This window comes from Martes martes (genome assembly GCF_963455335.1).
Source record: "Martes martes genome assembly, chromosome: 6".
Classification (NCBI taxonomy): domain Eukaryota; kingdom Metazoa; phylum Chordata; class Mammalia; order Carnivora; family Mustelidae; genus Martes; species Martes martes.
In genome coordinates, this window is record NC_137893.1 from 101,425,754 (window position 1) to 101,438,423 (window position 12,670).

Genomic DNA, 12,670 nt, shown 5'->3' on the forward strand with positions numbered 1-12,670 from the left:
GTGGGTGTCTGGAAGTCAATATACTCTATAATAGTGGCCTGACACCTCACAAACTCCTCATATTTCTGCTGAATTCCAAAAAGCAGGTGATAATATTATAAAGGAGGTAGATCTGTACTTAAACAGCCTCAATGCCTGGCAGAGGGTGAAACACCTTAAGAGAAATTTGCCTGGAAACAAAACATTCAGTTATTTAAGATCTAGTTAATCTAGCCAGCTTATTATGAAGCAAAGCATTAAATATATACATTTAAAAATGAACAAGTCATGTTCAAGACACATATCCTTACCCCATTAACCTGTGGGTGTGGGTATGTTGAGGGTAGGGACATAGAAAGGATTAGCTGTTACTAAAACCAATTGTATGTGACTACGGGTATGTTCGAAAAGATCATGTCCAGGGTTTCAGAGGGAGGAAGAAACACAGAACAGTACATGATTTGTTTATACGCCATAAAACAGTACAAAATATGTGGCTAACATCCAGGTCTCAAGATGTTTTTGCATCATCTCTTATATTGCATGGATGTATTATCATTGCGTAAACAGAAAACAAATATTTTAGTATCAACTGTACTCTGGTCCTAATTCCAAACATTTATAAATGGGCAAAGTCACGAAATAACTTCAGTGATTTATTAGTTCCTTTATAAACTTGAAAATTCTAAGTTTAGAAACCATTCTTTTGGGTACAAAACTAAATCTTTGCCAAACCAGAAAAACAGGTACCAAATTTGTTTTTAAATTCTCCCAGAGAATGGTAATTTCATATCCTGTCAGCACTGCACTGTCCTGGCTCACAGTCCTTGTAGGTGGAGATGCTCTCATTGCATACTTCCATTTTGCTGTGATAATGGCACCTTTCTTCAGATTATTGGAGGAGGTTAGAAAAAAATTACACCACCCCTCAGGATTTCTCCTCTCTACATAATTTGTAAGGAGGCACCACAGTGAGTAGAATGAGATCTGGATTAAATCTGGGTCCAACTCCAGCATGTACCAGCTTTTGGGATCAGAGGCAAGTCCTTTCACTGCACATGTTCTTCCCACTCAAAAAGTGTGTCTCTTCAGCATAGCGGGAGGATTTCAAAAAAATTTTTTTTGATGGCTTAAGTACATTTTACAGATTTTCTTTACTGCTGGAGGTATTCCATTGGACAGACTTGCAGGCATTTCAAAGGAATGCACATATGAATACAGAATAAATACGTGTGAACAATGAGAAAACAGCATTAACTTTAGCTGTGTGACCCACCTTACTACTATACACATTCTCTCTCTCTCAGAAGGAAGACTAGAAAGCTAGTGATCATATTATTTACACACATTCTTCCTTCCAAGAGTTTTCTGTATTCTTTCAGAAATTTTTAAATTTTTCTATAGCAAATGATTTTATCAGAAAAAGAAAAAAAAAAGTAACTGTTATTTTCCCAAAGGATATATGTTTGGGACATATACTGACCTGGTTACTTCAGAAAATACCTGCTAACCTTGAAAAGAATTGAACTACAGTTGATGACATTGGCACGTCACCAAGACTACTAACCAATAAAGCTCCACCTGCCATCTTGCCCTCATTATGGTCTTACTTCAATGAACTGACCAGCCATAGTCAACTTCTCAAGAAAAATCATACTCCAGGTGTACAGAATATTTGTCTTGCTATTTAGGAAATCTTCAGTGCCAATTCTGAAATACTGATATCAGTTGTGGTGAAAAAAAATTCAGTATTTTCCTATAGCTGAATAACTTCACAAATAAATGCATTTATTTTCCTGTCATAAGGAGGCACAGAAACTGTGCCAAACTTGGAAAACAGAAGTCATGCAGATACATTCCTCAGGCATGAATGTTCTCCCTCACAAAAACTTTTTTAGGCAGGCCTTTTGCTGTCATGGTTTTTCATCAGCTTTTGCGACTCCAGAGCATGGCACAGACAGGAGGAGGGAAGCATTGTGCCACATAAATTATGATATATAACAATATATAGGTTACACCTTTACAGCAACCTTCAGAAATTAATTCCGGACGCTCCCACACAATCTGCATGATTTGCGTTTCTTGCTTCTGGCACGCATTAGGAGAAGTTTAGTTACGGACCTTCCACAGCTCTGCTCTACAGTACACTGTGAGAGTGCACTAACCCTGCCACAGCAAGTCTGCAGTGAGATTCTGATGACTTAATGTAAACAGTCTGGATACTCCATAGAAGTTCATCAAAACATGTCTTCTAAACTTCTGTCTCCAGGACCCCACTCATTGCCCACAGGTTTCTGAGGGAGCTGGGGAGAGGGCCGGGTGCCCATAAAACTCTCCAGAACTACAGACTCTGCATGAGTCACACACAGGTCAGAAACTTTTTGTTTTCCCCCTCCAGTCATCTCCAGAAAAAACACATCACCAACACACCACTGCTTCCTTTGCAGAAAGAATATAGCCTTTCTCTGCCATAGCTGTATGGAAATGAGCAGCTAATACTGACTTAGATGAAAACTCAAAATATTTACTCACAGACAGATCAGACTTAGTCAAGGCATAAAATTAGCATTAGCAATTCACATACATGGAGGCAAAAAGCACTCTGTTTGGAAAGCGGGGCTGGTCTTCCCAGTGAGTGATTTGGTAAAGGCTAAGTCTGGGCTACAGTGAGGCAGATGGCTGTTAACAATGTACAGATTAGCAGTGCCCTGCCTGGCACTCACATGTCCAAGGCACCCGAATTCTTTTCAAACCCCTCCTTTCATTTTTGAAGCGTAACAAATGAGTGGGAACACTGTGAACGGTAATCTTTGTTCAGGTAAAGGCTCGGAGAACAACTAGGGAGAATTTATTGCCGGGACAACAAACCATGCGTCCCTACCTGCTGGGATCTCAGAATGGCAGCATCGATCTCCTCCACCTTTTGAGTGATGGTGTCGCTCACTAATCGGTAGCGCTCATTGTCCTCAGCCACCATTTTTTCAAGTCCTTCCCTTGCCCTCCATGGTACCAGCTCTAGTAAAGCACTGCTCACTTCGTTAAGGGAGTCCAACAAGGCTTTGCTGTTCTTTGCTTCCTTTTTCAGTTCCTGAAAACAGAATTAAGAAAACATACAAATCTGGGGGTAATGCTCAAGAGTGAACAGGCTTTTCCTTTCCCTGTCATTGGCCCTAAAGTCCTTTGCAGGCCGATAGTGCCAGGCCCTGGTTGCTGAGTTTCAGTTAAGTTCTAGAAACCTTTGTTATTTAAAGCTATTCTGTAAAAAGGAAAGTGTTTCCTGAGGAGTTCCAAAGAACAATTCACTGGTCAACATGGCAAAGATTTTATCTTTGAACTTTAATGTAAATGTTTAAAATTTGGGAAACAAAACCAAGCAAGATGGCGTGTATTATTCTTTGCCTTCTGGTAACTTCTCAGTAATCAGGTACCAGAAAAGAAAAATAAAGAGGAAAGTCCAAGCCAGAACTGAAGTGACCCTCAAGATGAGAACATACTGGCTTTACGTCATCCCAGCTGAATCATGACAGGCTCTATGAGCCTGACCTCCCCAACTCCCTTTCACCCCACGTGATCACACTTCCTTTATCAACTTCAGGGTTGATAAAAAGAGGTTCTCTCTGAAGAGAAGAACCATGACCATGACAGAACACCACCTCCGCAGTATAAGGAGAAAAGCTACCTCATGTTATGCATCTATCTTAGAAAAATGTGGTTACTCTAAGCAATTACGTGTATCTCTAAAACAATCAAAAACAATCATTTTCCTTCTTTTTTTTCTTCCTCTCTGTTTTCATCATTCTGTCTCTTGTGTAATAAACTATACTCCCAACCATAAGACTTGAAACAAATTACGATGCACTGTGATCATCTCTGGGTTCCTGAAAGTTCTAAACCATTGATTTGCGGCCAGTTTCTCTTGGGTCCTCACCCATGGAGGCATCCTCCAGTCTGTTAGGAATGACCCGAGACTATCTCCCCAAAAGAGAACCCACAGATCAAAACGCATAGATCAGAGCGTACTTTCTGCCTCACTTGTGCTTGGCTTGCTGCGTCTCCCGTCAGGACCTGTGTCTCATAGGAAAGTAATTCCACCTCCACTCTGTCCAGCCAGGAGCAGAGCTCCTCACGCGTAGAGTGAAGCCGCCTTGCAAGCTGCAGGGCCTGTTCCAGAGTCTTGGCTACATCCGTGCTCAATTTCGTAATATCTTTGTACCTCACTTTAATGGCTTCCAATTTATCTTGAATTATTAAAACTTCATCACCTAAAATTACAAAGGCATGTTAGATCTCCAGAAAGAAAAGGTAGAGAGAGGGTTTCTTCGATTTATTATTGTACACTGATGAGATTTTTCTAGGGAGGGGAAAAAAAAAAGGCGGGACATTTTCCCAAAGATGATCTGACCCAAGAGAAACCTTTTTCCAGGTTTTAATCTTTTTCCCAGGACTTTTGGCAAATCTCAACAGCTCTGAAAACACAACTATAAAGTTAGAAAGGGCTACAGTGCCTCAGTTACATAAAGGCATCATCTTTGCATCTAACTACATGGCATTTTCAGTTTTCAAGCAGAGGGGCTAAACACTGCTTGGGTTCAAACACTGGCTCTGTGGCTTGTTACCATGTGTAAGAACCTCTCTGTTCCCTTGGTTATACATCATTACATAGGGGTAAGAACAGAATCCACCTCATAAGGTCATGATAAAAATTCAATGAGTTTATTTGCAAAGTGTTTAGAATGGTGCCTGGACTATGTATACGTATGCATGCACATGTGTGTGTATGTGGGACGTATGTGTGGTGTGTGCATGTTTATACATGTTAAAAATAATAAACTCATCTGCATTGTTTCAGTAGGTCCTCACTCAACTCTACTTCATGTTCAGATAGAGAAATTGTGTCCTGGACTTCAGACTCCTAGTCCAAGATCCTAGATCCTAGAATACTGGTCTAGATACTAGATACTAGAATAATCTAGATAGATTCTAGATACTATATTGAATCCTCCAACTCATAGTGAGTGATACTTGCCCATACTACAGTACAGATGCTCAGCGACATGGGTACAGTAGAACTTTCCTATGGCCAAAGGAATGACCAACACAAGTCAGTCTGTATCTGTTTTGTTTTGTTTTTTTAGTGGGTTTAAGGATGAGAAACAAAGCCTGGGGGTAGCCACAGTGTGTGTGTGTGTGTGTGTGTGTGTGTGTGTGTGTGTATCATGGAATGCAAACTAGCTTAACACTGGAAAAATGTGTCTACCACCTATGCACTCATGTAGTACAAACCACCTCCCACAAGTGGAAAACCCACGTAACTCTGCTTCCCAGACCATCCCCTATGCCATAGTGCTTTGTGTGAGTAATATGCACAACTTCCATTAAGAACGCAAATGAGATCATGAGAAAAAAAGTGAGATCATATTCCAAAACCCCCTTGGGTTTCAGCCTTCAAAAGAATTCTGCAGAATGAAGTCTTGGAGTGGCCCCAAAATTACAAAATATTGTTTTTCCCCCTCTCCCTAAAATATTTAGAAAGCAATGCAAAAATGCTAACTGCATGATGAGTTGATTTGAAAGATTCTCACCTGTTGTTTGTTTTAGTAGTTCTAAGCCATTTAGTAATGCCTGATCTACATTTTGTTTTCTGAGTAGGATGTCCTCTTGCAGAACCTAAAAACACAGGTACCATTTTTATGTGGGGGGGGAATTTAAATAACAATTAGCTTTGGTTAATCTTAGAGAACTCTGTGTTTCATAGAGATTTAACTATACGCCTCCCATTTTCTACTAGTCATTCCTGTTCCCCTGTCTCCCCCTCCTCTCTAAACCATCCTGGCCCAGGTCTCATGTTCAGCTACCCTAATTCACACATTCTCCGTTTCAGAAAACGGCTTCCATGAAAATACTGGACTACTAGTTAATTACGGGTCTTTGTATACAACCCTAAAACAACAAAAGAAAAGTGAAAAATCTGGCTAGTGGATAAATTCAATCTTTTCTGAAAGTGACTTCATCAGAAGTAATCTGTATACACAGGCAAAGTCTTTTTGGGGTATAGCAATTCACCTAAATCATAAGAACATAAAATAATACAGAAATAAGGAAGACTGAGAAAACAATGACAACTGAAATGAAAAAAAACATAAATAAAAATACCCGAAGTTCAGACTGCTGCTTCCAAAGCCCCTCAGTGCTGTAATCCTGGACTGAGAGTTTGCTGAGTTTGTCATGCACTTCGTTCAGCCAAGTCATCAGCTCAACTTCATCTTCCCCAAAAATCTTAGCATTACATAAGGCCTGCTGGAGGAGCTCAGACCTGCTGTGACTTTTCTCTTGAATCTCAATGTACCACACTTGAGAGGAGTCTAATTTATTTTGCACCATATCTTTATCCTCCCTGGAGCTCAAAACCTTTAAGGATTGGCCAATGCTAACAGCCTGGTGTAAATGTTTATTGTGATGGATGATGTCATCTTCTAAGGCCTAAAATAAAGTTTAAAAAAAAAGAGAGAGAGAAACAAAAAGGATGGGCAAATAAAAATGAAAACATAAATAGAATGAAAGACTGACACCTGAAATGGGCTGCTTGCGATCATGCGTAACACAACAGTATATAACTCAAATTTATGACATAAAACCACAAAGGAGATGGAAAACGGAATCTTACTAATGTGCAATGGGTATCTTACTTTGTGCTGTGCAATTTGTTCCTCAAGTTTTGACGCTTGGGTTCCTATGGGCTCACAATTCGCCAGCCTCTTTTCTATGGTTGTAAGCCACTCATTCAATGGTTCTAGGGTTTCATGAAATTGCTGTGCTACCACCGAGATACCTTCCAACTGACGATTCCTACACAAGTGCCAAGATAAAGGTCACTTAGGGATGAAGAATGTGTGAAATATTCAACAAAAGCCTTTACTCATGCTCTTGCATTCGAAACATTTTTTGTGGAAAACATCTTAAGGTTAAAGTTAAGATCTCTCACATTTAAAGGACATGCTAAAATAGTTCTCCTACTAAATAAAATTAAAAGTGAACCACAGACCAATCCCAAGTACCTAAATCTTAAGAAACTCTGAAGAGATTTGGTTATAATACTTACAATAATAATAGCTGGATAATAATAAGAGCAAATGTTTTAATAACAGCAGCAGCAATAATGACAGTAAAAATAACAATTTACTGAACACATAGTCTGCACCAAACCCTGTTCTAAGTGTTTTATATATTAATTAACTTCGATCAGAGCACTAGTTACTGCAATTGCCTTAATCAACTGGTCAAAATTGGATTCACATGTTGAAGACCACCTATCGATACCCCCGCATGGAATGAATAGGGATTCCTACTAGAGTAGTGTGTCAGGTGTATTCTCCACCCCCCACCCCAAGTACTGCGTCAGGTATATTTCCCAAAAGCAACAGTTAATATTTATGGATTAAAATACCACGAAAGAAGAGAAATATTCTTCAGACTTTGACTTATTTGAAATACACTTTTATATAATTTGAAATGCTTCTAGAAAACATATTGTTTCCTCAGTGTAAAAAGTACCATGGAAGTGAAAACCCACTTCCCCCATCCTCAGTTTTCACCTAGGGCCAGAGACTGTGCTGGTCTCTATACTGAGAACCTGATTCAGTATCAAATCCTGGGACCAAGGGTTGTTGTCATAACTTTTTGTCCTGTTTGATTCTCAGGGAATCATGTGATTTAAGAAATTCACTTCCTACAGAGACCAAAGGATTTCTAGAAAATTGGCACATGCTACTGAACATAATTTCTGTATCATTTTATCACAAACTACATATTCCTATATGTCTTAAAACTTTCAGATGAAATATATTTGATCTTTAAAAAATGAATAAAATGACAAAACTATTTTTGACTTCTGACTTATCACTAAATTCAAATATCCAATCATCTAGAATCAGTGAAAATAAATTATTTTGTGACTAAGTTCAGTTTACTATGACTTAAATTGTGAGTGGCTTTATTAAACTGTGTAGGAATCATAATATGACCAGTACCCTTCCACTTAATACCATTGTGAGGAAGGTTTAGGACAAGAAAGCTATATGGTAGCAAAGCAAGGACCTAGACATTCACTAATTTATTTTTTAAAAAGTACTGAGAGTATCCCCATGGCAGCCAGGGCACAATGTCCTGGGCATTACACAGAAGGAATGATCTCCTGAAACATATTAAAGGTCATGAAGCTTTTAGCCTCCTTAGGAGCATCGTATTCTATGGTCCTACAACTATAATTAATTCTACCTCGATATTCAAGATGAGACAAATCCTTCTCTTCACCATTGTCGTTCCAAAGGGAGCAATTTATGGAAATAATCATTCTGTTCAGGGGTTCGTCTATTTTCAACCAGTCTATGTGGCTATGGTTATACTTCAGTGCGGCTACTACTCAGCATTGGTCAATGTGATGCCAACATGGACAATGAAAACATACAACTAAAAAACAGGTTGACTGCGTGCCCAGCATACCATGTTCCAGACCTCTTAGCCTTCATAAATGTCACTGCATCCTACCATCTGCTTTGTGTCTCAGCTAACCCTACTCCTTTAAAAACATAACTGTCATTTCCCTGCCCCCAGGCTCCATTCTTCCTATTATAAGTTCCCACAAAACCCTATGTTTTTGCTCTGAAACATTACATTTGTCATTACTTTCCACTGGCTATGAAACTCTACTAGACTGTTCCCTGGGGAGAGCTCACCTCTACAACCCAAGGCCTCGCTCTGTGCCTGACACCCAGCAGGCAGGCAGTCAGCAGGCCATAAATATAAATAACTTACTACTAAGGGAATTATTTCTCTTAAAATAAAGAGTTGAAATTATTTGGTGACTCTAAGATCTTACCATTAGAGGAACGAAGAGAGAGGCCCCACAGCCCTTGCTCCCTGTTCACGTACACGGTAAACACAGGAAAATGACGATTTGAAGAAAAGCATTATCAACACACAAACTATCAGTATGAAAGCCTCCGCTACTCTTCCAAAAGACTGGAAGTATTTAAGTTACCTCGTTTCAGCTTTATTAAGCAATGCCTCCCATCTACTATCCAAGAGACTCAGCTGTTTCAAAATCTTCACTTTATCTGCAGGCTCTGCTGTTGCAGCAATTTTTTCTCCTTCTCGTTTGATTACCTCCACTGTAGATTTGCGGTCATCCAACAATCTTTGGAGAAGCTTGAGACGGAACATTAAATACCAAGAGCAAAAGGGGTGGGGTGGGGTAAAGGAATAATTGTAATTGTAATTTGTATGGAGTCACATAAAAAAGAGGTAGGATTTTAAAAATAACTCATTTTGTTTGGTGATTCATTGCTATTGTGTCAGACACTGTAACTGGGGCTTTTCATAGCAGATAAAACTAATATCGATAAGGCTAGCCCATTCATTATTAATTTTTTAATATAAAATAATGGGGTAGAGGGACGCCTGGGTGGCTCAGTTGGTTGGGCGGCTGCCTTCGGCTCAGGTCATGATCCCGGCGTCCTGGGATCGAGTCCCACATCGGGCTCCTTGCTCGGCGGGGAGCCTGCTTCTCCCTCTGCGTCTGCCTGTGCTTGCTCTCTCTCTCTAACAAATAAATAAATTTAAAAAAATTTAAAAAAAAAAAAATAATGGGGTAGAAGGTGCTGCTGAAGGGTAACTCCACGGCACTGAAAGCACAAAATCCCCATTATTGTAACGAAATGGGAATACCATACACCTTCAACAATCACCTGTTTTTCTGAGACAAGATAATTATAAATCACTGTCTTCAACACCTTTCCCCATGTTAAGCAAACCATTCTAGACAGGGAAACAAGCTAGTGAGGCTAAAACTGGAGGCTCCCGCCTCTCTTTACTAGGAGGAACTAGCCCCTAAAATCCCTTCATGAGGCTAGAAACTAAAAAAGGGCCTCTAAATATCATTTCCAAAAGGAACAGAGGATGGAATAAGTCAGAAATCCCCAAAGCTGGCTAAATAAGACTAGCATTTCAGGATTTAGCAGCAGAATAAAATCCAGTTTAATTCTAAGCAAACATTTCAAAAAGCCTGGGATGGAATGTTTGACAGATGTAGCCAGAACTCAGGATTACCTTGCTCTAATCTAATCAGAACGATTATTTCATGAGCAAGTGCTAAGCATTGGGACTGCGTTAACAAAAGTGAGGAAGGCACAGGTATAAGAAAAGCTAAATAAATACTTCTTCACTGCTTCCTTAATCTGATCCTGACTGATAGTTAAGGATTAAATAAATGCACAGTTACCTCTAGGTAAGAAGCTAAAAGAGTATCCTCTCACTTTCACTTTGGGATCACCAAATCAGGCAGTAAGAAGAACACGTTTAAAAAAAGAAGGGAGAGACATGCAAACTCTCTTGATACAGGGTACAGTCATTATAAAATCAAGGTACAACAGGTGGTTAGGCAGTAAAGAGAAGTAATTAAATGGATTACTTCTGATAAACTTTAATAGCAAAGCCTCTAGCAATTAAGAAAGCAAAATCAACAAATATATTTTGTTGGCTAAACATAGTTCATTGATTTTGGGAGCGCAAGGTTTAATTAAATACTGAATGGTAGCAATTATTGTATACAACATCATATTATACTTATTAAATATTAATAAGTATTTAACATTAAATATTAACATTATTACATATTATATATTACATATATATTGTTTAAAAATCATGCAAATGTAATGTGTTTCCTATTATGTTTCTGTAATCCTTATCTCTAAATCTATTTCTAATAGGTTATTTATCTAATCTATTAGATAAATAATTTATCTAATCTATTTCTAATAGGTTAATTCCCAATACACTAGAGTCTTCAAAGAATTTTTAGAGATAGTATTAAATGTCAAAACTAAATTAAACCTCTTTATCCATTCTCATCTTTTTAAAGTTCCACATAGGAAAAAAATCTTACCAACATGCTGTGTGCTAGGCCCCTCCCATATGCAATTGCAAGTCATGGCTAACAAATTGTCTGAAAATGCACTAAATGCTTTCTAACTGACCACCACCCTCGGGAGCACAACATTTTTTTTGCATGTTATCATCCCTTTAACAAGTGTGTCTTTCTTTCCAACTTGGTCTTGTACTGGTAGTGTCAAAAGACACAACCACATATTCCTTAGCATATACAAATCAAATATTTGCTTCCTTAGCACACTGGGAATACTGCCAGTAATTAAATACTGCCTGTATTTAATCTATAAATAAGGAGTGAGAAATACCGGCTTCCAGTGATGGAGTGAACAAGTCATGAGGATGAAAGGCACAGCATAGGGAATATACTCGATAGTATTGTAATAGTGCCATAGGGTGACCGATGGGAGTTACACTTGTGGGGAACGTAGCATAACATGTAGACTTGTTGAATCACGCTATATTGTACATCTGAAACTAATGGAACTTTGGATGTCAACTATACTTAAAAAAAAAAGCCTATTTCAAATAGATTGATCTAATATACAAGGGAATGGTATTTCTGCCAAAGTCACCTTCTCAGTGAGTGAGGTTTACCTTAACTACCCTATTGGAAACCACACACACACAATCCCAACTCCACCCCAGCACTTCCTTGCTCTGGCATTTCCTAATTCTTAAAGCAAGTGCTTTATCACTTGCTAACTTATCACAATTTACTTACTTTTACTGTCTCTCCCTCTTCCTCCCCGCCCACTAAACCTTCAACTCAATGAGGAGCTTTCCTCTCCAGCACCTGAAACAATGTCAGACCCATGCCAGATATTCAGTTAATCCCTGTTGAATGACTGAAAACTAACGTTTAGAGCACCAATAACCAGTCAACTAGAACATTCCATTAATACAAAGAGAGTCACGAAGAAATTTTTTACTCTCCTTATGACATGACATGACACAACAGTATCCCTGACTTACCTTCTGCTCTTGTATCTGGGCCTTCACCACCTTGAACTCGGCTGACGGGGGCTTCTGATTGGCCACCAGCTCCTCGGTGTCCAGCATCCAGCTGAGCAGGGACTCCAGGGCGTCCTGGAACCGCCCACAGTGCAGCAGGGCCTCCTGCAGCTGGGCTGCTCGCTGAGCCACCTGCAAAGTTGCCGTTGAATCAACTTGTTTCCATGAAAAATGAAATTGGCCCACCAGCCACCACTTTTCATGCTCATCTTCCCATCTGGTCACAGATTTTCTTTTTCTTGTCACTTAAAATCTGCCCAAAGCCTTGACAGTGGGCAGGACTGTGGTGGAAAGGAGTCAAAGTCTAGCAAGCCAAGCCAAGAAGAAAAGGTTTCCATTCCAAACAATAATGTAAAAGATGAAATCTTTGAGATTTTGGAGACACCAAACATAGTTATGATTAGCCATGAATAATTCGAGTACTATAAGGTTACTGAAACAATGCCTAATTCATTTTTATCAGTATATTTCTGATTCATTTTTTTATTTCCCACTTTTAGCTTTAGACAAAGCTAAAAAAATTTTTTGATAGTAGAGAGAAACAGATTTCCATTTTGCTAGGCAAAATACCTGTAAAGTATCTGATTAAATTCTGCCAACTCCAAGTCCTAGAGTCCTTTTTTTGACAAACCAGGGCCTTTGTATTCTAGTAAATGGAGTCTCTGTGTCCTACAGAGAGATATCCCATTGCCCTTCTCACAGATCTTTTCCTTCAGGACTGAAAAAGTAGTTG

General features: G+C 39.1%; 1 protein-coding gene across 3 annotated transcripts in view; it reads right to left on the minus strand.

The window, feature by feature from the left end:
• Positions 1 to 12,670, minus strand: part of DST (dystonin) — a gene marked incomplete at its 5' end in the record, with an annotated part of 401,175 nt that overhangs the window by 63,641 nt on the left and 324,864 nt on the right. For all 3 annotated transcript variants that reach the window (XM_080806480.1, XM_080806481.1, XM_080806482.1), the window contains 7 exons: positions 2,861 to 3,067; positions 4,000 to 4,241; positions 5,562 to 5,646; positions 6,133 to 6,459; positions 6,666 to 6,825; positions 9,017 to 9,183; positions 11,899 to 12,069. In XM_080806480.1, coding sequence (XP_080662606.1) covers positions 2,861 to 3,067; positions 4,000 to 4,241; positions 5,562 to 5,646; positions 6,133 to 6,459; positions 6,666 to 6,825; positions 9,017 to 9,183; positions 11,899 to 12,069 — 1,359 coding nt within the window. The remainder of the gene's footprint in view (positions 1 to 2,860; positions 3,068 to 3,999; positions 4,242 to 5,561; positions 5,647 to 6,132; positions 6,460 to 6,665; positions 6,826 to 9,016; positions 9,184 to 11,898; positions 12,070 to 12,670) is intronic.